General features: G+C 36.1%; 1 protein-coding gene across 1 annotated transcript in view; it reads left to right on the top strand.

Moving 5' to 3' along the window:
* VPS13B (vacuolar protein sorting 13 homolog B) overlaps positions 1-25833 on the top strand; it is a 752846-nt gene that overhangs the window by 637116 nt on the left and 89897 nt on the right. The window contains exons 40-43 of the mRNA XM_045560402.1: positions 3423-3619; positions 13042-13223; positions 14331-14680; positions 19988-20149. Coding sequence (XP_045416358.1) covers positions 3423-3619; positions 13042-13223; positions 14331-14680; positions 19988-20149 — 891 coding nt within the window. The remainder of the gene's footprint in view (positions 1-3422; positions 3620-13041; positions 13224-14330; positions 14681-19987; positions 20150-25833) is intronic.

Here is a 25833-nt window from a genome sequence, read left to right as displayed (position 1 = left end):
ACGCATCACTGGCCTATTTTGGAGTATATTTCTATAGAAGTTTTCTTTAGTTTTCTAAATTTTCAGAGTAGCTGAGAATGTTCTAATTGAAGTATGTAACCACAGAGCCAGCTTCACACAAGTTGAGAATTAAATAAAGTCTTTCTTTGGCATTCTTCCACATCTTTTATTTTGAACTCCCACAATTCCTCCTTCTCTAAGCCCTACTGTTGGTACATTCCACTTTCATTGTCCCTAAACTGCCTAATGGCTTCCCACAATGATTCCCAGATTGGACGGCTTTAAATTATGGACCTGCTCCAACTCTTGACTTGTACTTCAAAACTTATTAGTACTTTTTCCTTAAGGCCTTACTCTACTTTCCAGCATGACAGCTAATTTTCATAAGCTATTATGTATTAATTTTAATGTAGAACTTCTGGAGATAATGCCAGAAATAAGTAATTTTTTCACCTTATTTTCTGTATAAACTCTTCACCAAGAAAATTATGTTGAACTTTACATTCTATTATTTGTATTACAAAAGACAGTAGGTATATTAATATGCTTTTTCTAAATTCATTTGCTCTCTTCCACTGAGATTTTTATATGTCTCTCTAAGGGTTTAGACCCCGCTTTCCACATCCTGCTTGAGAAGGGTAAATAATTAAATACCTAACATTTCCTAAGCTCTTACTATGTTGTATTAAATAAAATGCTTTGTCTCAGACTCAATAGGTCTGACTCCAAGGTTCATACTTTCATCATCTTTCCATCTTCTTTGGAGAGAATCTTTAATGTGTCAGGGATGGGCTGACTCACCCAGTATGTGTATATTCATTCATTCATTCATGAATTATTCATTCATTCATTCATCAACTCTTTTTGAACATTTGCTGTATACACCATGCCAGGTGCTGTAAAAATCCAAAACTTAGCCAAATGGAAATCATTCCCTCAAGGAATGTTGCCACCAGAGAAGACATCATGTAGAGAAATAACTACAACATGAGGTATACAGTGATAAAAGCTATGAAACAGATTCCCATTTTAAAAAGTTATTGGTGTTCAGAAAAGGGAGAGAATTTTTCCACGTGGGGAGGTGAAAAGGCTCACGGAAGGGTGACATTTGATTTGGTCCTTGATAGATGGGAAGGATTTAGACATGAGACAGGGAGAAAGTAGGGAGCATACAGGTATTTCAGGCTGAGAGAAAATACAGGAACAATGACCCAGAGAAGGGAAGTTAGAGAAAATTATGTCATGGAAAGCAGGAAGAGAATTTCAAGAAGTGGTGGCTGAAAGTGGAATGTCATGGACATATTACTTATCACTGACCGGAACAGGTGCCTCTGCTTCATTACACTTAGCCTCTTCTCCATATCCATTTTGTTCTCCTTTCTTCCATCTAGCATCTCCCCACACATGGATGCTCAAGTCACTGGTTAAAGGAGAGAAAAGAAACTTTGTTTTAGGTGGAGGTAACATTTATTACTATTGAAAGGTTAAGAATCACTTATTTAGAAAAGCAAGGTTCAGGAGAAATCTATTCATTCCAGGAGCTTTTTTGAGATCCTCTTATGTCCCCAAAACTGTTAGATGCTAAGAATATTTTTAAAAATTAAGTGCCATTTCTGCCCTCAAGGATCTCAGAGTCTATTAAAGGAGACAAACAGGTAAATAAGTAATTGCAAAATATGAGTTCTATGATGGAGTAGTGTACTAGGTCTAGAGATGACACAAGAGAGGCAGTGATTGTCTCTGAGGATGTTAATTAGGGAATGCTTCCAAAAGAGGAAATACATCTGAGCCCAGTCTAGACAAATAGGACCAACCCACATGTTCTGGTTTTAAAACTAAATATTTTTAATTCAATAATATATCCTGGATGTCTTTTGTGTTAATATATGCAGATATTCCTTATTTATTTTAATAGTTGTATAGGAATCCATTCTATAGATCTGCATGTTATATTTAACCAATCTTCTATTGATAGATATTTGAGTTTTCACTTTTCTTAATAATACACACAGGACTGAAGTAAATACACACATATGTATACATATATGTGTGCATGCCCACCTACATACACACACACATACTCTTGCATTGGAATCTCTTTAAAACCAATTCTTAGAAGTATATTTCCTAGGTAAAAAAATATAAGCATTTTTAATAGATATTGCCAAATTACCCTCCAAAAATACTGTGTGAGAATTTTTTTCCCATATCTGTACAGAAATTAGAGCTGTCAATCTTTTTAAACTTCCAGATTAAAAAGTAAAAATATTACATTATTCCTGTAATTTGCATTTGTTTGAGTATTAATAAAATTGAGTATTTTTTCATGTTTACTGGTTGGGTATATTTCTTCTGTGAACTAATTGCTGTCAGGGTCTGGGATTTTACCCTATGCAAGATAACAAGGTATCCTATTAGTGTTTCATGGATTCTGGCAAGAGACATAAGACTCCTGGGTCAGAAACAAAGAACTTTATTGCTTGTGGCATAACAAGCAGCATGAGTATCATGTTTTCATTGGTTCTCCTTGCCCCTAAGTCCCACAAGGGCAATGCAAAAGGTCCCCAGGGAGATGCTTTGCTTGCAGTAGATATTTGGCACAGTGGAGGAATATGGAAGTTGTCAAATCCACCTCTTTCCATTTTAGAGCAAATCTGTTCTTTTCTATTGATATATGCTTACATATCATTTTCTCATTGATTTATTAGAGCTCTCTGCTATCAGAACAAATATCCTTTGATCTGCCATTTAGTATTACCTGTCTTATCCTAGTTTGCTTTTTAAAATTTATTTTTATCATAGATTCCATGTCATACATAGAAAAGGCTGCCCTATTATAAAATTTTGTAAAATATTAACAAATTTTTTTCTCTTATGCCTTCACTTTTTATCCTTTAATATTTTGATCCTTTTGGAATTTACTTTTGTGTAAAGAATGATATAGGAACCCACTTTGATTTTACCAAATGACTAGTTGGGTCTTGAAACCTCATTTTCTATCTTCTCCCTACTTATTTGAAATCTTCATTACATACTAAAATTTAATCTGTACTTACCTCTTTTTCTGTTTTTTAATTCTGTTCTTTTAATCTATCTGTATGTTATTACTCCAACCTTATCTTTTAATTACTATTGGTTTACAATACATTTGACACCTTGTAGAATTTGTTACTCATTATTTCTTTTTTATTTAAAAAACTGTGATTGTTTTCACATATTATTCTTGAGTGAGTCTTTTAAAATAAACCATATGAATATACAGTAATTATGAAAAGAAATTCTGAACTATCTTTTATAACCTTGTCTTCCTTTAAAAGTCTTAAGGTTGTAACTTTTATGAAGGTTTAGTTTGAATTTCAGCAAATATAGAAGCATGATCCCTATTTGCAACTTCTAATTTATTTTATTTTATTTTAACATAGGTTCCTTGTAGTTTGGAATACTGGGATGAACTCCAGAAGGTTTTTGTTGCATTTCGAGAATTTAGTTTGTCTGAAAGCAGAGTTTGTGAACTGCAGTTGCCAGATATCAATCTTGTGAATGACCAGAAGAAACTAGTATCCTCAGATCTTTGGAGAATTGTCTTGAACAGCAGTCAAAACGGAGCTGATGACCAAAGGTAATTCAGTGAAAGATGAGATAGTGGCATTATGCTAGGAAAGAATGATCAAATTATTTCTTATCTAGTGACACCCTCACTTAGCTGTATCTCAGCTGTCTAGCAGCTACATCTGTCTGAACTACAGATGAGAACCAGGAGGAAAAACAAAATCTGATGTTTCAAAATGTGTGTACAAAAAATCCTGTGTTTTACTTATAAGACAGCTCTATGAGCCCTCACTAAGAACCTGTTCCTAAAATATAAAACAAAAATGCAAATAAAAACAAACTAAAAGAAAAAATCATCACCAGTTATCCTGAACCCAAAAATATAGAAGAAAAGAGCCATACACACCCCTCAATAGACATTTAATGATGCTGTAATCAATATGTGTAATGAAAAACCCGGGGTATTAAAAAAAAGGTTAATAAATTGAATTGTCTCCTTCTAAAAGGCAAATATTAGAAATATTTTCATCTTAAATGGTTTTTGGGAACTTTAAAAGATAAGCCTCCAGACATTAGGGAAACTTGGCTTACTAACCAAAAAAATTTATACTCAAAGGGTTTCAGATAGCTGAAGTTTTATCTAGCTATAAGGTCTCTTTGCCCATAATGAATTTCTAGAGCTATAGAACAGGTATTCTAAATAAGTGGTTCCCAGCCTTTTTAGCATCAGGGACCGGTTTCACGGAAGACAATTTTTCCATGGATGGGGGTGGGGTACAGGGGGAAAGTGGGCGCAGGGGAGGAAAGGGGCAGCGGGGGGGTGGGCAGGGAAAGGTGGGTAGGCAGAGCTCAGGCATGGTCCTGTTTTCCTAACAGGCCCTGGACAGTACCTGGCAGCAGGCAGGAGATTGGGGACTTCAGTTCTAAATCATATCCCCAGAACTTTCTGTCCTACACCTCCTACAGGCTATCTGGTGAGTGGTAGAAAGGGCCAGATTGTCCCCATCTCAGTGTTTGCCTGCCTAACGCATTCATTGACTTATGGTAGAGAAAAATGTCTCCAGCAACGGTTCTTCAGCATTTCTAGCTTACACATCCCTAAGCCTTTTTGCACATGCTCCCATAAAAGACAAGAAAAAGAAAGTAGACCACAATAAGTGAAAGAGTTTTCTCAGGTTGTATTCTATAATGTGTCCTGTGAGGCTGTGCTGTGCATTGCTGTCGACACCCTTCATTGCAGTTCTCCTGCAGGGTTGGCTTTAGTGTCAGCTTATTCCTTTCATATAATCCCTCCTTCAACCCCACCCACCAACAACATTCTGACACTAACAGAGAGAAAAACGTCCACCATTCTAATACCCTGCAAATCAACAGTTTTCTCCTTTTCTACATTACCTTTATTTTTGCCCATACGTATACATGCTTTTACAAGGTTATAATCATATCATACCATTGTGTATTCTGATTTTTACTTTATGTTACAAATAATTGTGAATGCTTTTTCTTTGGAAATGTTTATTATTTGTCAGCAATAATATATGTTCATTGAAGAACATTTGGAAAATAAAATAACACCACCCATAATCTGAGGCACACTGAGGTGACCTCCGTTAACATTTAGGTTTGTAGACTCACAGTCTTTTTTCACAGATGACCTTGTATGCTTGATAACAATAATGTGTTTTATATTTCATGTATTCTATTTCTAGGTCATTTGGGCTCTTTAAAAGTTGTTACCTTCCTAGAATATTAGTTAGTAATATAGAGTTAGTGAAAATATATTAGAGAAGTAAGGTCTTGATTCTACTTGCATATAATGCAGCAATCAAAAGGACACCCATTCTGTGTGGAATTAGCAGATGGATAGAAAGATTGCCTTTTCTAAGTGTAGGTTACCTGGTCAGATACCAGAAAATAGAGCTATGGATGATCAAATTGATTTTAAAACTTCAAGTTTCATTAATAGTTTCATGTTAGTGATTTCTTGATTCTAATTATAAAAGAATGTGTTTTCATCACTGAAAGCATTTTAGAGAAAGTTAATTTCTATGAATTTGAAATGTTTATAAAAATTACTTTTGTGATAGGCTTAGCACTATAGAAATGGAGAGCCTTTAGAGAATAGAAATTTATGTAGGTGATCAAATTTAGGCAATTTTCACCAAGTTTCTGACGTTGTAATCACAGATCTTTTGTCCTCACCAGGAATTTTTGAGCTAATGTTTCACAATTGATTTCACTTTAAATTGTTTGGGATTAATCATTTTTCAGGTAGAAATTAATATTAATGAAATTAAATTAGAAGAGTTGGTTTAAAAGTCAACATAATATAATGCTATTAAGATATTTTTCAAAAGGGACAATAAATAAATTTCATCCAATTTCTAGAAAGAAAACATCAATGCTTTGATAATATATCAACAATTCATGCAGACAGAAAGCTTTTCCAGTTAGCTTCAGTATATTCTGTCACACAAATAATTTAAGTCTGAACAAAAACCTGGCACTTTTATGATTAGAGATTGTCTTATCATAAGTAATAGTCTTCAGTGGTTTGAGGATACACATCAGATTATTGGACATTACTGGAAGAAAGTTCATAAAAATAAGTCCCGTTAAGTTTTGTATTTAAAAAAGAAGAGTCTCTTGCCTGCAATTGAGATGAAGTTGCAACAGTGTAGGGCAGCTGCTACAGTGTAATGACATCACTGTACATATGTAACTAACGGTAGTATTTCATAGAGAATTTCAAGTTAGAAGACCTGGGTTTAAGTCCTGACCCCATTACCAAGTGCTATTTGGGCTTGAGATACATCTAAACTGAACCTTTAAGGAATGAATAGGAGCTAACCAATTCAAGGGATGGCAGGGAGCCTTTAGTGCAAATACTGCAGACAAAAGAGTCAATAATCACATACTACTATCTTTAAATAATGCTTTGCTTGCTCATATGGTTGGTAATGATTATGATTTTTTGTAGGAAGCTTTTGAAGTAGAATAGATGTTGACCTTCAGACTTAGTTTTCACAGTAGTATTGACCTTTGGGAGCCTTCCCCTTCTACTTGCTGTGTACTGGACTGGAGGCAAGAGTTGCAGCCTCTGGAGCCTTGGTCAGGCTCTCCGCTTCAGCTATTTATCTTTAGTCCCATCCACGTATGTATTTGCCCATTGTTAAAGCCTGAGTAAACCTCCTTTATCAGTCACATTCTGATAGGAAACAGATGGCAACTCAATGATTGATGTAAGTTTAATGAAAGGACTCTGCAAAAGTATGGGTAAGATAGCCAGTGTGGTGGCTCATGCCTATAGTTCAAGACTAGCCTGGGCGATATAACAACACCCTGTCTCTTAAAAAAAATAAATAAGAGAATGGGCAGGGTTAAGAGATAGTGCAGTACCCTGTGGCTATGAACCCTAGGGAACTGTCCCATTATTAGGTATAAAGGAGCTAAGCAATAGAGCCACAACTCTAACTCAGAGTAGTATTTGTAGCTGTTTTTGGTAGCTTGACACAGTGATATATGGAGACCTGGCTGAGAAGGAGCAAGGAAAATACATGCCCTTACTTCACTCCCCTTCTGCCTTCTAATCTCCTGTGGGTACCTCCCATTGACTGAACCCAAGGACAAGCCAAAGGACAAAGCAGCTTGTTGATGTAGTCCAGGAATGTGGGGAAAGGTAGATGGTGGATCTAGAGAGCAAACAGAAAATATCCAGCAAGCACACAGTCTTATTTGTAATTTGCAGTTTCTTACCCAATGACTAGCCCTGGGAGGAACAAAAGAGAAAAGGAGTCGAGAGCCCTTCTGTCAGGCTTTGGGCTGCCCTGCCAGATTCCCTGGGTTTGGTATCAATCAGATGTCTTCTGATGGACCAGAACAACTTTTTGCTTTAATTTTCCCCTCTTACCTTTACCTCCAGAGGCCTAATTCCAGAAGTACCCATTTTGGCTATGTGAAATTACACAAATTACAGGCATGTATCATAACACAGTAATCACAGTAGATCTTCGTATATATCGCCAGTTAACTTTGTTTTAAGTTGTTTGATGGTAACATTGAACTCTGTTGATCTGTGCCAAGTCTTTGGCGCTTTTTTGTCCACATTGCATGGTCCTTTCTTAACATTAAAACATGTGAGAGCAGATTGCTTATGAGAACTTTTTATCCCCACCCCCAAAATGCCGATTCATGATGGGAGGCATCCTGGAAAGAGAAATGGCCTAAGGGTGTGTGGCTCTTTCCTTATGTGATGAAAATTGAACCTCTGGTGAGTTTTTTGAAGTGCTTTCATCTTTGGACGTGCCTCTCCCTCTCTCTCTCTCTCTCTCTCTCTCTCTCTCTCTCTCTCTCTCTCTCTCTCTCTGCATCCGTGCAAGGGTGTGTATTTTTTTCTTCCTACTCCCCTGAGATCCCATAAAAGAAATCACTGTCCACTCACATTTGGTCATCTTTGAGACAGTGATCCATAGCTCTGTGTGTGTGTGTGAGAGAGAGAGAGAGAGAGGAGGAGGAACTGTTTTTCATTTCCCAAAGCCTTGATTCTTCTATATGTAGACAGTGGAATAATCAGAGAAAGAACACTGGTAGGTAAGTCACTGAGTAGTTTCTTTTCTCTCTGCTGGTTGAACTCTCTCCTACCAGAAGGTAACTGTCCTCCCCCCTCCCCAGATATTGTTCCTCTCCATTTGGCTACTTGGATCTGTATTTTTAGATATACCTAGATTTTTTTGGATAACTTTTTTTTTTTTAGTTTTATAAGCCATTCAGACACAAGTCTTGACATTAGAACTGCTTTGTCACCTTAGTCACACACAGGTAAAATCCAGGACCTATCCAGAAAATTCTCTCCTTATTTTTTTCCTAGGGCTAAACCTGTGCATTACCTTCTCTTCCTTGGGTGAAGGAATACTTACATTTTTTCCCCAAGTCTGCTTTTGAGGTCTTTTGCTATTTCCTTTTAGGTGGTGATTGAACTCTATGTAAGAAACCCTCCAAGGAGTAGATCTTTTGCCATCTAGCCCTTCTCCCATATACACTCCCCAAAGTACTCAAGTGTTCTTCAGATCTCACTTAAAGTTCTAGGCCAATGGTACTGACGAGCTCTCTGTGTCATATTGCTTATTCTGTGAATTTTGGGAAATGACTCTGTCTTCCCTTTTTTTCTTAAAGTTAGAGTTAAAAGAGTCCTTTACTGGAGGGCTCATTTAAGGCCCTCATTCACACTACAAACTGCAACCCATTGCTGGGTCATGAAATAACTTAGCAGGTTGCAATTGGAATTTCTTTAATAAAATAAAATAGAAAATATCAGTGTGAAAAAGAAAACTGTTGTATGATTCCATTTATATGACATAACAAGAGTAGTCAAATTCATAGAGACAGCAAGTATAGTAGTGGTTGCCAGACCCTGGGTGGAGGAGAAAATGAGGAATTAGTGTTTAATGGGTATGGAGTTTCAGTTTGGGGGGAAAAAAAGTTCTGGAGATGAATGGTGGTGATGGTTACACAACAGTGTGAATGTACTTAATTAATGTCATTTTAAAAAGTGTACACTTTAAAATGGTTAAAATGATCAATTTTATGTTATCTGTATCTGATCACAATAAAAAATATCAATGTGTATCATATTTTCAGGAAACCTTTTTCCCCCTGTTTTATATATGTATTCTGGGTTACAATAAAAGTGTATTTGTTATTTGGGATTAGTTAAGACATTTGAAAAATGACAACTCTAAGGAGTAGAGAGAATATGGTGTGGCAGGCACATATATCTTCCTGTGTCCTCTCTGGTCCGTTCAGCCATCTCTCAGGATGGACAGAGCAGTGTCAGTGCAGTGGGCAGGAGAGGGTTTACGTGAACCAATGAGAGGCAGTGCCACATTGAGATGAACGCCCATGTGATATCGTGAGATCACTCTTGGGTAGCTAAAGATATTTAATGTTAAGCTAAGTAACCAGTATGGTACTTTGTTTTGCCAACAAGAAAATGAGGAATGGGTTTTTTCCTGTTATTGAATGGTAGACATCGTGCTAAGTAGTTTGTATGCAGTATCTCATGTAGTACCCAAAAAGTAAGTCTACTTGCCATCCTTATTTTATAAATGAGAAAACTGAGATATAGCCAGATGAAATAACTTGTCCAACATTACAGTATAAATGATAGCAGTGTACGCATTTTAATCTAGGTTCTCCTACCCTAGTCATTCTCTGCTTAATCTCTACGCTATATTTTGCTATATTACAAAACCCTTATTACCACAGAGGGATCCAGACAGAAGCTCAAGTCTTCATCATTCAAGTCAAATCATTGTTTGGTACCAGCTGTGCTGGAGGGGTTTACCCCAGAACGATACTCGTGGGTGAATCTTTAGGGATTATACCTGAGTCCCCACAGTGCCATTAAGATAGAATCAATCTACATCTAGACATAGGGGACACTCTTTGTTTAAAGAATTGATACCCTTCTATAGGTCACCTAGGACAGTTGTTAAGTAACCATTTGGCTAAAATGAAGGTATAGAAATGTAAAGCTCCTGCCATAGTTTCCACTATTTAGAATATTTCCACTATTCTAAAAATTTGAGTTTATACCTGAACTTACAGATAATTTGAACAAACTACTGAATCTTGAGTTCTGCTTATTACTATTTGAGAGTTCTTGCTTCTAGGAGCCATTTTCCAGCATGTTAGAAGTGAAGAGCACCAGAGAAATCTGTATACACTGTCATTGCCCATGAATTTAACCTATACTGAAAATCTTTTGGGAAAAAGGGAAGTGTTGAAATATAAATATTATAGATTGTAGAGTTGTTTTTTAATTTTCTATTTCTACCTATTATAAATCTCACAAATTATGTTTTTCCTTTTGATATCTAAATCAGATCAAAGTCCATTGTTATATCTAATTAAGGAAATTATACAAATATAGCTACTTTAGTCTCTATCAGGGTCATCACTCATATTTATGAATATTTAGTTCTTTTTGATCCTTAGGTCTTTTTAATCCTTATGTAGAAGGTAGGCACATATATGCTACTTTTATAGTAGATAATGGTGATCAAGTTGAGTATCAAAAAACTATAAATGTGCTGATTCAAAATATAAAATATATTCAGATTATATTACCATATTTTGTGTTTAAGAAATGTTTGATTTTGATGACTCAAATTTTTAATAAATAAAACTATAATTGTTTGAATATAGATTAACCTAGTAACTATTTTAGTAAGGATTTCAAGATTGAAAGAGTATTGCTGACCACCTGAGTATGATTTTTGTGATTTTTTTCTATATACCTAAAAAGATCTCTAACCATTGATTTGTGTGTTTAATTTAGGAAAAGTGAGGAATTAATCAGTTTGTTATAAGTAAAGATTGTATCAGATTCTCATGATGTTTTGGCAACCTTTTCTAATATATTGTGTAATAATATCTGCCATTCTCAAGAGACAGAAAAATAAATCTTGGAAAATCTGAGTATCAAAAACTATAGTTGGGGCCAGGTGCGGTGGCTCATGACTGTAATCCTAGCACTCTTGGAGGCCAAGGTGGGAGGATTGCTTGAGGTCAGGAGTTCGAGATCAGCCTGAGCAAGAGCAAGACTCTGTCTCTACTAAAAATAGAAAAAATTAGCCAGGCATGGTGGCGAGCACCTGTAGTCCCAGCTACTCAGGAGACTGAGGCAGGAGGATCACTTGAGCCCAGGAGTTTGAGGTTGCTGTGAGCTAGGCTGATGCCATGGCACTCTAGCCCAGGTGACAGAGCAAGACTCTATCTCAAAAAAAAAAACCTATAGTTGGCAAGAAAAATGCTTCAGGTAAACACCTCAAATTGTGCGTGCACTGTTTTAAAATTGATCTCATAGAACTCTCACTTGGATTTTTAATATTTTAACATTGTACCCTATTTCTAACAACTTCTTTAAGTAGTATAATAAGGAAAAGAGTTCAAATGTGTAAAATACATATATAACTAATATATTTTGCTCTTTTTTAATAAATACCTGTTTTAATTTTACTTTCCTGATGAAATCTTTTATTTGTAACTGCACAGATAAATTCCTAGAAAGTTGTTTGGATTAGTGTGCCCATTTATAGATGTTTTTAGAATATACTTAGCTGCATTTTGTGCATAGCATTTAGTGAATAACCTAGTGCCCCATAGTCTGGTTTTTTTTTTTTCTTTTTTCTTTTTGGTATACAATGGAGATTTACTAGCATTGCAGTAAATACCACCAGATTACTGTAAACTCTTTGAGGTTAAACAACTCAGTAAACATGTTGGAATGCTCCTAGCTTTCATTTCCACCATTCCGTTTCACAACCTCTTTCAAAACTCAGCTGAAGATTCACACCTCTGAGAATCCCACATGATTCACCCCACACCATTCTGAGTTCCTCTTATGTTTCCACTCTGGCAGCATTTCCAACTTTCCTACTCCTGGGTGGTGGTTCTGTTTTGTAATGTTTGTAAATGTCTACATATTGAGTATCACCAGTTAGACTGTGAGTTCTTTGAAAATCAGGGGCTTATTTCTTTAGTTTTTTTTGTCATAGTTCTCCCTGGGATACTGTAAATCATAGTGTTTGTTGTCCAGGCTCCTCATGGATTTGGGAGCCAGGCTACTGTAGCTGCAGAGCAAATTTCAGATTGGAGAGAAGAGGGTGGAGGATGGTGAGGGGAAATGGGGAGTATCTACTTAGTGATCTGCAAATAATAGGATGCACCTTTTTCTCCCTCCTCACCCCCACCAAAACCCCCAAATTCCCACCTCTCATGCTTTCATTAGCACTAATGCAATCTAAGCAGCATGCTTCCCATGCACACCAGGAGCCACCATGCACAGACATCTTCCTTCCTATGGATGCCTTTGCTATTCATTTCAATCAGATTTAACTGTATAAAATGATATTAAGAGGATGGGCAAATGAATTGGAGGACCCACACAGTGTAATTGTCCATGGGACCCTAGTTCTTCTGGACATGGTCAAAACTTTTACGGCACCTAGTACAGTATTCAGGGGGTGTTCAGTAAGAGTATTGACTGACTCAGAAGGGAATATGGATATGGACAATCTGGAAAAGTAAAACAAAAGTGAAACATATATGGTGACACTGAATGTATTGGGCTTTTTTGAGCAGCAGAGTTATACTCTGAACTGTGTTGGTCTTTAATATGAGAACAAATATCACATAAGTTATGTGAGATGTGGATGGAAGAAAATTGAGTTGGAGTTAGATCAACATGACCTGGGGGTCAAGGAATCCTTTGAAAGTTTCCTGCCAAAAATTCATAGAGAATAATCGACACGAACTTAACTTACTTTTTAAAAATAGCTAGTTTATGTGAGTAAATACAAAAGAGTTGATAACATATTGACTGTAAGATTTGGGCTATTAGCTTGAAAAAGTCTTACTGAAAGGCATTTGACTTACATGATCTTGGGAAATTTAAGTTATTGAACTACTTTTATTACTTATTTCCCATAGCTCTGCAAGTGAATCTGGTTCTCAAAGCACTTGTGATCCACTGGTAACTCCAACAGCCCTTGCTGCCTGTACCAGAGTCGACTCCTGCTTTTCCCCATGGTTTGTGCCTTCTCTTTGCATTTCCTTCCAGTTCGCTCACCTGGAGTTCCACCTTTGTCATCACCTTGATCAACTAGGCACAGGTACTCTTTCCCTTAGCATCAAATTAACATCTACTTATTACTAACTGTTTTTTCTTTAGTGTTCTCAAGACAAAATTCATACATTTTTACTCATGTAATTTATTTTCAGGAAGTATAAAGTGAACAGTGGCAAAATTATTCTGAAGTTGATTTGGTACAACAGGTGTGCTCCTTACTTTTGAACCAGCTTATGGACCTGTTATATAAGTTGCCACTGGTATTGAGCTGACATGTTTCTGCATACTTCCTAATGAGAATTTTCAAGGAAGTGACAGAAATTGTAGGTTTTAGAATTATTCCAATTATGATATCTTTGAAAGAAGTATATCTGCTTTTGTTCTGTATTCTGAGCCATTACATTGGTAGCAAATAGTTTCCAAAAGTACTTGATATTGCTTGATTTCAAAAGCATGAATACCTTCTACCAAAGATGGGCACATTCTCCAATTAATTTAAAGGAGTCTCATTTTCACAAGTTTAGAAGGAAGAAGTTTACATTTTACCACACACCAAAAGTAGCCTTTTATAAATCTGCTAATGTTACTTGAATAATTATTTCTAGTGCATTATATTCTGTACCAAACCTTTTCTAGTTAATACATTTGGATTCAGGTATTAGGTTTTCAACCTACATGTAATGGAAAAGGGGGGAGAATCAGATTAAAACCAAACATAGCTGCTGTTAAGCATCTTGCCTTTTCAGCAAAAATGTAGTTTAATCCGCTTTTTCTAACTCTCTTTGAGTTATGTTTTTGTTTTTGAGATTTGGTTAGTAGACACAGCAGTTTTATAAAACTCTCCTTAGGTAGTTACCTCCTCTTCATTTTATTTGTTGTCTGCTGTGATCAATTTTTTGTCTATGAACGTGAAAGTAACCATTGGACAATATATACTTAAGAGACCTGATTGGACAAACAGTTTTGTTTGCAAATATCAGATGATAATTCAAAGATTATAATGTCTTCAAGAGAATATTTGAATTTATTAAACACCAAATACTAAATTGAGTGATCTTTTTGTGAATAATTTAAATGTCATCTCGCTCTTTATTTTCATAAAGGATTGGCTTATCTTAATTGCTATTTTTCTTGTTTGTTTTCTTGACAGCTCCCCCGCAGTACCTACAGCCATTCATTTCTGATAAAAATGTGCCATCTGAACTAGAATACATGATTGTTTCCTTCAGAGAACCACACATGTATCTTCGACAGTGGAATAATGGTTCTGTCTGTCAGGAGATCCAGTTCTCAGCTCAAGCAGACTGTAAACTTCTAGAGTGCAGAAACGTTACTATGCAAAGCGTGGTGAAACCCTTCAGTGTCTCTGGACAGATTGCAGTTTCCAGTGATGCCACAGAAAAGCTGCTTGACTGCACCATGATGGTTGACTCTGTATTTGTAAACTTTGGACAGCATGTAGTTCATTCTCTAAACACTGCAATACAAGCTTGGCAACAGGTATGCACATTCCAGAACAGTTTATAGTTTGGCCACATAGGATCTTTTATTAGGTACTGTATGTTATCACTTCTAATAATAAGTTAAATTCAAACAAAAATGTGAGAGAATGAAGAATTTGATGGACACCATAATATTTGAACCTTCTCTGTTTTGGCAAAGTGATGCATGTTCTTTTTGAAAAACTTTGGAATATATGGGTTCTCTACACATGCATCAGAGATCATGCCCACATTTTTGTGACTAATGTACCACATCTGTGTGGAAAGTAACATATTCCCAGAAATTTTTCCCAAGTATTATGGCTTTAGTTTTCCAAACCTTCAACTTAGCTATGTATCAAATTGTCTAAGTGTCCATTGCAGAAATGAAAAACCTGTGTGAGCCTTTTTGATAATAAGCATTCCATCTTTTCAAACAAAAAATGCAGTGAGATGAAATATGTGAGCACAATGTAGTCTTAATCTTTCCGATCATTCTGCCTTTTTGATTCACTTAAAAGTACTAGATAATAGAGTTTTTAGATTAGAGACTCTTGATTAATAATTTTTTACTTTATCTCTTATCAGAAATTAGCCATATCAAAAAAAGGAGAAGTATAAATCTATGATAAATGGCATATTTAAAATGGGAAACCTATACATACCTACTAACATGAAAGTAATGTCACAGAATGTTTGAATGCTACTACATTTAGCCATTTAAGAACAAATCTCTTCTGCTTCTATTACCGATTTTCAGTGTTGTATTTCCTGTATTTCCATGAAGTTTGAGTTCTATTTAAGCTGAGACATTTGCCCACATTTTGTATATGTTACGTATATTTGTGTGAAGCTAGCTTCCCAAGAGAAATGGTCCTTCATCCCTCATTGACCTTTTTCGGGGACAGGGGCAGTTAAGGTGGGGAGGGGCTTTAGTCCTCTAACTTAAGAATTTTTATGGAAATAAACTGTTTTCTTTATATGCATGAAGACCTATATAAGACTAAGGAATTAATTACCTAACATGGCACTACAATAGCACAGGGAAAGAAGATAACACATCTGTTTTATATTTTAAAAATCTTTTTTAAGGGCATTCCATGGTTTTCTTGTTGCAAAGGACATGCGTAAAATAAGAGCTAGTGTGATCTAAATCTTTGCAGCTGGTTCAAATAGCCATGTGAAAAAAACCTCCATGGCTCCAATTTCTGTTTTTTTGTCATATTTTGAACAATGCGTTTAATAAAAAGCAAACCTAGAAAATATAAAAGAGTCATTGATAGAGCATTTAAACTCAGGATTTTTTTGCCTTGGTATCAGAGATATCATAAGAAGACTCATGTACAGCAACTACTACAAAATGGCCTTCAGAAATATCAGTTTCCTCCTAGGGTAAAAATAGTCTCTTAGAGCTATACATATAAATAAAATATGGTGCATAAATATTTAAATGTTTTCAACCACATCAGAGTGTGAATGACTGACTGGCTAACACAGTGCCTTGAAGGAATATTCTGAGTTTTTTTGAAAAATGGAATTGTATATTTGATTAAGTAGAGCCATATGTTACATAGCATATTGCTGACAGGTACATTCTATGAATAGTTGATTCTGATTTATACAGGGATTTGGCAATGTTAACATGAGCCACAAGAGGATATACTTCTGTAATTGTTGCTGTAATTTTCTTGTTTCCTCCATGTCAAGGGTACTTGCCACCAAGTTTTAATGTGGTAGGCACCTAACCCTGTGCGTTCTAAAGTAAATACAAAAGTGTACTACTTTGAAATTATGGGACATTTGACATTGAAATGGGTTTATAGAGGTTTATTAAGTTCTTTGTTTCTAAGATATTCTGAATGTGGTTTGTCCCCTTTAGAAGAGGAAGTTTAGTTTCCCAGACTTGGATTTTATTGTGTGTATAATGCACACATACAGTATAATTATTGCCAGTGAAAAATTTGAATTTAATAAGCAGGCTAAGTGATTTGAGTTCTCCACATACTTTTTACTGGATCCGTATCAGAGACAAGTCATTTTTATCCAGTGTGGATGGATCAGTCAGTTGAAGCATGAAACAATTTGGCCTTCCACCTTTAGGTCATGAGTTCAAGATTAACAGAAGCCTTCATCAGTGTCTGATTTCTCTGGCTGTAGATTTTTTTTCTCTTTTATAAATGATGCCTGTTTTATGAAACAGATTAAGGACCCAAAATGCCACTTGCAGTTTGCTTTATGTTTCTATGTCCCTTTCCCAGATTTGAACAAAATAGCATTTAAAGGGTTTTTAGTTTTGTTTTGTTTTGTTTTGTTTTAATTAAGGCTATACTCACGTATAACCTTCTCTTACACCAAAATAGTATCTCTGTTTAATTACAAATGCCTATGAGACACTCCATGAAACTTAAATGTGAATTAGCCATCTTTTAATCACAAACCCAAGTGAGCATTCTGTGGTTCAACATATATGATGTCACATAAAATGTATAGGAACTTTTTTATACTATACCAGAACTTAAAACATTCCAAGAAATGCTTAAACCTATTACAGTTATAATGAACTCCACAGATGAAGGAGCAGTAGAGAAACAGTTCCCTGAGGACTTTGCATATTCTTTAGAAAAATGTAAACAATCCCCTTGTGTTCTTTAATTTACATTTTTTCCTAAAACCCTCATCATTTATTAAAGGTCAGTTTTTAGATATGAGGAAAGCAATATGATTTTTTTTTCTACTTAAGCCCCATCTGGTAACTTAACCTCTGTGTTACCAGCAGATTGATCCCAATTCATTATGAAAACTGAGTTTTAATCTCAGGATGTGTAACTAAGTGGGAGATTGGAATCATATCCCTTTCTTCATGTCTGTACTCTTAGACTGAAAGGAGAGAAAAGTGTTTACAAGGAAAGCAGTTTGTGTTGATTATATAATGCTAAATGGAAAAATCTCATCAAAACTAATTACACACTATGATTCCAGTTTGATTAAAGGTTTGTAGATAAATATATAAGATAGGATTGGATAGGATAGACTAGAATAGTAACAGGCAGGATATCCAGAAAAGAAAAATTGCTTGAAAAAAAAAAATGCACCAAACTGTTAATAGTAGTTATCACTGAGTATAAGATTAGAGATTTTTTTAAATCCATACTTTCTGTATTTTCTAGCTTTTGTACAGTGAACATATATTACAATTATAATTTTAGAAACTAAATCTACCCAGCTTTTGTTTGTTTCCTAAGTGTTTATTGAGTACTTACATAGCAGGCATTATGCTGGGTACTGGCAATAAAATTGTAAATAATACAGACCTGGTTGCCGCCTTTATATAGCATAGAGTCTAATGATGGAGACAATACCGAACCCATAATGGTACAAATTAACAAGTGCTCTGAAGATGAAAACAGAGTGTTATGGGAGCTTAAAATAGGGGAACCTAACTTGATCTGGGGAGGATCTCCAAAGGGTACTCTGAAGTGACCTTAAAAATGGCAGCTGAAAGCTGAATATAAACAAGTTAGTCAAGCAAGAGGAAAATCCAGGCAGAGGGAAGGCACTGAGGCAGGAAGTAATTCTACATGTTGAATGAATTGAAAGGAGGCCAGTATAGTGTTGGAGGAGCTGAAAACGGCTAAGTCGAGCTGGTTGAGCTGGAGTGTCATGAGCAAATGTCATCAGCAAATGGAATGTAGCTCGAGGTGCAGCTGGAGCTGTGGGGAGGGGCCAGGTAAGGCAAGACACCTAAAACCCAGCAGCAGGCAAATTTTGAAATCATGGCTAGTGATTAAAAGCCACAGCAGAGAGTACTAGGGTAGACAACAGGTACTTGTTGGTTATAAGTGCTTTGGTCTCACTTAGCCAGAAACTCTTGGTGATGAATGAGGCTGTCAAGCAAGGTTCGGTTCAGTGAGAATATATGGATAATAAAGAGAGGTTTAGAAGTCCTCAAGGGCCTCTGGAAGAATGAGATATGTCAGGGCCATTGCACCACCTGCAGCATAGAGCACTGTCCACCTGCTCCCGGGGCATTCAGGATGACTAGGAGTGGGTTCTGTTTCCCAAGAAGAGTCTATAGCCTGATAAAGTTCTAGGTCTGAATTTGGTCCACGCTGGATTCCAGGTACTTTCACCCATAGACTCTGTCTCCATGCCTCCTAATCTCTTGAATCTCTGTGCTTCTGAGTGGTCTCCCTATTTATTCTCCCTTCCCTCAGTAAAGTGGCAAGTGATGGAGTGTGGCATTTTGACATTATTTAGATCCATAGCCAGGTAATAGAAGCCAACTGAAGAAGCAGCAGTTATATATTATTACCCATCATCTGCAAATTGATTAGCTAATTATGATTTTTCTTATATTCTCAAGATATTTGTTTTGCTATTCTTTTATTTACCAGAAGTATGTTTATTGTTTTTAAGCCATAACCTAACCAGAGTGATAAAAGAGTAAGCACAGAAATATTTTATCACTTTGCCAGCATTTTGATATGACAGCAATCAGTGGAGACACCATTAAGTTGAAAAAGGACAGATCAGCACAAGAACATATTACTGATTTGCTGAGCCTTAGCTGATTAATGAAGGATATTAGCTGATTGATGGTTATTAGCTGAAACAGATACTGAAAACTGTTTTTCAATTAACATGAATTTCTCTTGAAAACTTGGCTTTCTCTGAGTTTGGAGTTGATCTGTTTTATATGTTCAGCCTCTTAACAATAGAGGGAAAGTTATGGTTTTATTTACATCTCTCCCTGAGCAGATTTACACACACACACACACGCACACACACACACACACACACACAAAACTCCCTCTCTCTCTCCCTCTCTCTCTCCCTCCCTCCCTCCCCCTTAAGGGATCTGGGGATGTTTTACCTAAATGATCCTTACTTTCTGTAGGGTACAAACTGTGGCTTTGGTAATTGGTCTTGATTGTTGAGTTTAGAAGGCCGGGAACATGGTAATTCTAGCCTCCAGTACTCTGTTCAACAACCCGCACTACCCTATACAGTGCTCTTTGTAGCATGTTAATTCACTTTAAGAAATGTTAAAAAGTTTGAGGGATCTCACTGTTCTTTTACTCTTCTGTTAGTACGATTTATTTTGTAGGGGTATAAATCAAAACACATTCTTGGAACATTTAAGATCTCTTTAAGGTATTTTTTTTGTGTGCTTATCCTGGAAGTATAGAATACTTTGTATACCAGAGCTAATGACAACAGATCTTTTAGGGTTTCTGTGTTGTAACAATGGCCACCGGGCAGACAGCTGCCAAACATCTTGCAATTAATCTGATACACGTTGGCTTTTGTATTCTTTTTCTTTCAGAACAAATGCCCTGAGGTAGAAGAGTTGGTCTTCAGCCATTTTGTGATCTGTAATGACACACAGGAGACACTGCGGTTTGGCCAGGTGGACACTGATGAAAATATCCTGCTGGCGAGTCTCCACAGTCACCAGTACAGCTGGCGCTCTCACAAATCCCCACAGGTACTTGAGAAACAGCCTTACAAACACAGCAATTGTTAAGGTTGGGGATTCATTTATTCTGCGTTTGTGTGCCTCTGTCCAGTTGTTTCCCTTTTTAAGTCTCCCAAGGAACCACACAGTGGTAACTACCACTGACGGAAACCAGGAGGTGTTTAGAGCTGCACGGTGCACCCATGCTTCTCTTGGAGTGGAGCGTTTTCCTGATCAGCACGGGTGCTGGGGGACAGCAGGGTGCGCTGATTAAGAGGTTGACTCCAGAGCCACGTTTGGATCCTGGCTCTGTGTAAACTGCTTTACTTTCTAGTCTTCAGATTTCTCATAAGTAAAATGGGGATAAAAATAGTACTTATTTCATGGGATTGTGAGGACTAAATGAGTTAAACATATAAGGCACTAGACTGCTGCTTGATATACTATAATCATTATGTGTTGGGCATTATTATTCCTTTATTCTGATTTTTTCTGTATACATATTCTGTACCAGGCCCATGCTAGGCACAGGAATTCAAAGACAGGTAAGTAATAGTTCTTACTCTCCAAGGACAGCTCACAATCTATGACACAATGAAGACAATGACAAACTATGCCCAAGGGAGCACTGAAAAAAGACATACCAAAGGATGTCTGTTTTCCAAGTAGTATAATTCTATTTTCCTGTCACTTTAGATGGGAATAATTAGAGAGATGTGCCCTGCAGGGATAATATGAGCATGAATTAAATATAAAGATGTGGTCTTAAATGAGTAAAAGAAATCCTAGGAAGTACTCTCAAGAATAATGTATTTCTAAAACTCTGGGTAATAAGGAAACTACTGTCTGCTTGTGATTAAAAGAAAGGCATTAGATTAGAGAACAAGTTTTCCCCTCTGGTCTATAGACCAGCTTCAGAATATGTTATACCTTCAGGCTCCGAGGATAGGTAGATACTGATTTCTTACTTGTTTTTTCATCAGATTGCCACACTACTAGTATAAAATTTGGGAAAGTAGATACAGTGTAGCATTTCTTATTTAAATATATCTATTTAGTTCATATTAATCTGACAGAACATTAAAACTACATAAATTTTTTTCATAAAAGTTCTTCCAAAAATGTCTCACATGATGTGATATTGTTCTCATATTTTTAGGGTGAATCACACACCTTTATTTTCTGATTATCCTATTGAGAAATTTCAGAGTTTTTAAGTTGTTTGCCCCTTATAACATAAAGGACATTTTGTTTGTTTCATAATTAAGTTTCTTTTTTAAACTTTTTTCTTACAGATTGCCAAAGTGAGAACATACAGATGTATTGACAAAACAAAATAAAGACACCTATGTATGGTCCCAACCACCCAGAGATAATATGTGTTAACACTTGTTGTATAGCCTTTTAGATCTTCTAGAAGTTTCCATGGTAATTGCATTCCCAGCAATGAACTATTAGTGGCAGGAAAGAAGCCTCTGAGAAGCTGCAATAATGTGTAATTGTACACTATACCTGTAGCCACTTCACCCACATGCACACAGCAAGCTGCAGGCCTTAGCCAACAGAAAGCAAAGCAGAAGAAGCCTAAGTCTCCTCACAGTCATTTGAAGATGCATAGCTAGCATAGCCCTCAGTCACCTCCAGGATTCCCTAGACACTGGAGCCAGGGTGGAAAGGGTGATCCTAACAACAGATGGCTCAGGAGTGTGAGGGATAACAATCTCGTTACAGACAGTTTCTAGACAGGGAGGAGATGAGCAGCAAAGAATGGACAAGCACTGTCACCAGTACACCTTTCATATTCATACTCGTTGGCACTATTTCAAGGCCTTTTTGTGTTTATGACTAGTTTTGTTTTCACAGCATCTTTTGTGTAATTTGCTTTGCATATTTTATAGCTATTAAGACAAATGGAGATGTTAATTAGGTAGTGATAGGGTTGGGACTGAATCCTTTATCTTTTGATTCTCAGTGTAGTGTTTTTCCACAACTTTGTCTCACTCCCCAAGGTTTTGGCAGCATGATTCCCCTGTTAGAATAGCCAAGCTATCAGGTTTTAAGAAAAGAGCTGAGAAATTACTGGTATAGTAAGTCACATCTAAAGCTAGACTAACATGGAATTCTTAGTTCAAGTACAAACCCTTGCAAAGTCTTAACTGTATCACCAAAAATAATGAGAACTGTTTTTTTTCTTTTAAATTTGTAACTGTATCTTTTGGGTGCAAATTTTAAGATGAACTGCAATCATTACAATCTTCTTTAGGCTAAAACCTAGATGAAATTTGTAAAAACCAGTGTCTCTTTACTACATCTCTCTATGCTGAAGTAAGTGTGTTTTAGGACCCTCTGAAGCCAGAGGCCTTAATGGGCCCAGAGGGTTTTTGTGGAATTCCTTATATTCACAATTGCAAATTCTGCTCTGTTCTAATGAGAGGTTACATCTGAGGATCAGAAAAACTAGCCACTTAGTTTCAAACTGCACCTGGAGCTAGTCATAGAAGCACAAGTGAGCAAAATGTTCCTTTTCCCAGACTCCCAAGTCATATCCTGCATTGCCCAGCAAGCATGGTTTTAGGAACATTTGTGTCTGCATGTTTATGCTACCTTGGGTGTTAGTCAATTCATAGTCTCAGGGAGGATTTCTAAAGTTCATGGAACTTAACTCCACTGAACAATGTAGCTTACATTGCAGAGATCAAGAAAGTGGCAATGACACCTGGAAAGATTTCAAAGAGGTCAAGATATCTTAGAACCACACAGGAGGTTGCTAACAACAGTAAGTCCCAAAAGGATGGGAAGAAACATGGATATAACCAATTCTAGAAATTCAAAACTGAGAAACCTTTTAGAATTGAAAGTCATAAACTCTCCTTATAGTGTCTAACACATGCTCTGGGGCAAAATCACTTAACATGCTGGATATCCCGCAATAATTTCTTGCCTAAACAAACAAAGGAAGAACAAGACTATTTCCTGGGGAATAATTGAGCATATTCAGCTGCACAGAATCATAGATGCCACCACAAAGGACCCTTTAAATATCCCAATTCAGTGGACTTCAGATCGGGCTAGATGAGAACAATAACCAACAACGGATTGGCTCGCAAAAGAAGTGCTTCACATTATGCTAAGTTGAATTTAAGGACTAGAAACGTGCGTTTATGGAATCTTTCTCAAGAACATAGGCAGTATGTGCAGCTCGGAGTCAAGGGAAGCTTTATTTAATTTAGTCAAACCAAACATAGTGACATCTCCACCATCTAGTGGGATTTGTATACAGACTCTTCAAGTTAGCTTCCTTTTCTGGTTAATAGTGAACACCATTGGGATAGCAATGCCTCTATCTTGTATGTAAGGCTTTACACTGCTTTTAGCCTCAAACATGCACAATTTATGGATTATTCAGGTTTTTTCCTCAGAATTGTAGAATTCCAATTACCAGTGACTTAATTTTAGTAATCAAACCATCAAGCAGGTAGAAATGGGCTCTAGACAGAGCTATAGAAAATAATAAAATATTCTTTTCAAAATGAATATAAAAGAAGTTTTCATAAGCTCATAAAAAATGGCAGATATTTAAAAATTCAAAATGTAATAAGGTAAGAATTAATTTTTGATGAGCAGCAGAGCATCTTGGAAATACTAAACAAACGCAGTGACAAAAATATAAATCCCATATTACTATAAGACAGATGTTGGCAAACTTTTTCTGTAAAGGGTCAGATAGTAAATATTTTAAGCTTTCAGGATCTTACAGTCTCTGTCACAGCTACTCAACTCTGTGTGAAGCAGCCATAGGTGATACAGAAATGAATGAGTGTGGCTGTGTTCCAATAAAACTGTATTTGGGCAAAAAAAATTAAATTTCACATAATTTTCACACATCATGAAATATTCCTTTGATTTTTTTCAACCATTTAAAAATGTAGAAACCATTCTTAGCTCACAGGCTATCAAAAAATAGGCAGCATGCCAAATTTGGCCTATGAGCCCAAGTTTGCCAACCCTTGCTTTAAGGTCTCTCAGTTGATAAAATTCAGTAGGCTCAAGGTTTGGTTTAAAATTATTTCCACGCTGACCTAAATGGTATTCCTATCACTTGAAAGCTTGGTACAAAGTTTCAGAAATTGAGAAATGACAGATAATAGTTTAAATCTAACTCTTATATAATCAACCTATACTCACCAAATAACAGTAAAATATTTTTATTGTAACTTGTTCTAGGCCACTGTATAACAGAAAGATCTCCAGTTCTCTGTTTGTATGTAAAAGTATTTTAAAATGAGATCTGATCATTTTTCCATTCGTCTAAAAGGGAAAGCAAAAGATTTTGAGTATCTGCTTATCTTATAGTAATTCCAGCCTGTTGTCAATTTCATTAACCAGATTGGTAATTCTTACTCAGTTACTGTTCTTTCCAAATCCACTTATATAATGCATGTGTACACATACATCTAAAGAAAGCACATTCCTTGTTGCCATAGTCACAATAAAAAAACTTAAAAAGCAGACTTGGGGAACAAGGAAATATTCTGTGTCGGCAAAACTGGTAAATTTTTCAATATTCTCCCATGCATGTATGCATATTAAAGTTCGTTTAGAAGGCCAAATGAATAGACACTCTTACACACTGAAGCTGCACATGGAATTGGTATTTTCTTTCTAGAAGCAAATGGGTAAGAAACTTCAAAGCTATTCAAATGATCATAGATTTGACCTAGGAAATCTATTAGTAATCTGCCCTCAGGAAAGAATGCAAATTAAAACAAAGATTTATACACAAAAGTGTTTATCACAACGCAAAATATTTAAAATGCCAAAATGTTCACTTTACAGAAATAGTTAAGTAAAAATCTGGCATATTATCTATTATGTAACCTTTAAATTTTTATATAGAATGGGGAGGTGCTATCATTATGTGAGACAGAAAAGCAGAATATAAAATTCCATATACTCTCTGTTATCTTAACAACATGAGGGCAAATGCACAGAAAAATACTGGAAAGAGATATGTCAAAATGTTATCAGTAGTTGCCTCTGAATGGTGAGTTAAGGTGATATTTTTCCATTTTATTACATTTTTATATACTTTTAAACTTTTTAATAAGGAATAAAGATTATTAAATTAGAAGTAAACTGCCCCCCCAAAAATTCATATACAGAAGACAGGAATTTCAAATGCTAACTGGAAGTGGCAAATGTGATGATAGATTAAAGAATAATTATCTTTATTACTTCTCATATGAAGTATTACAGTCATTTTTCTCAATTATTCTCTTAATTAAAGTTTTGCCCCACTCCAATCTATCTCACAGACTACAGCTCAAGTAATTTTCCTAAATACTTTCATTCTTACACTTTCCTATCCAAAAACCTTCACAGGCTCCCCCATGATTTATTAAATAATATCCAAATTCTCTAGCATCCACGGCCTAACTCAGTCTCTCCACAAGCCCTCCGGTCTGTCATTATTTCTCTCTAGCTACTTATTTCCTCCCTCCCATTCATTTTTTAATCAGTAAGTGTTAGTTTATTATGATCTACTGTGTGTAAATACGTACATTCTTCTAAGGAACTTACTGTCTTTGAAGAAGCCAGTATCTATCAGGATAGCATTGCAGTAGTTCAGGACAGAGAGAAATGAGGAATGACTAGTGAAAACACTAGGCCCAGGGAAGAAAAGCCAGAAAATCAGGAAGCAGTATCAGTTGCCT

This window comes from Lemur catta, chromosome 9 (assembly GCF_020740605.2).
Source record: "Lemur catta isolate mLemCat1 chromosome 9, mLemCat1.pri, whole genome shotgun sequence".
NCBI classification, from domain to species: domain Eukaryota; kingdom Metazoa; phylum Chordata; class Mammalia; order Primates; family Lemuridae; genus Lemur; species Lemur catta.
This window is presented reverse-complemented; position numbering and strand designations above follow the sequence as displayed.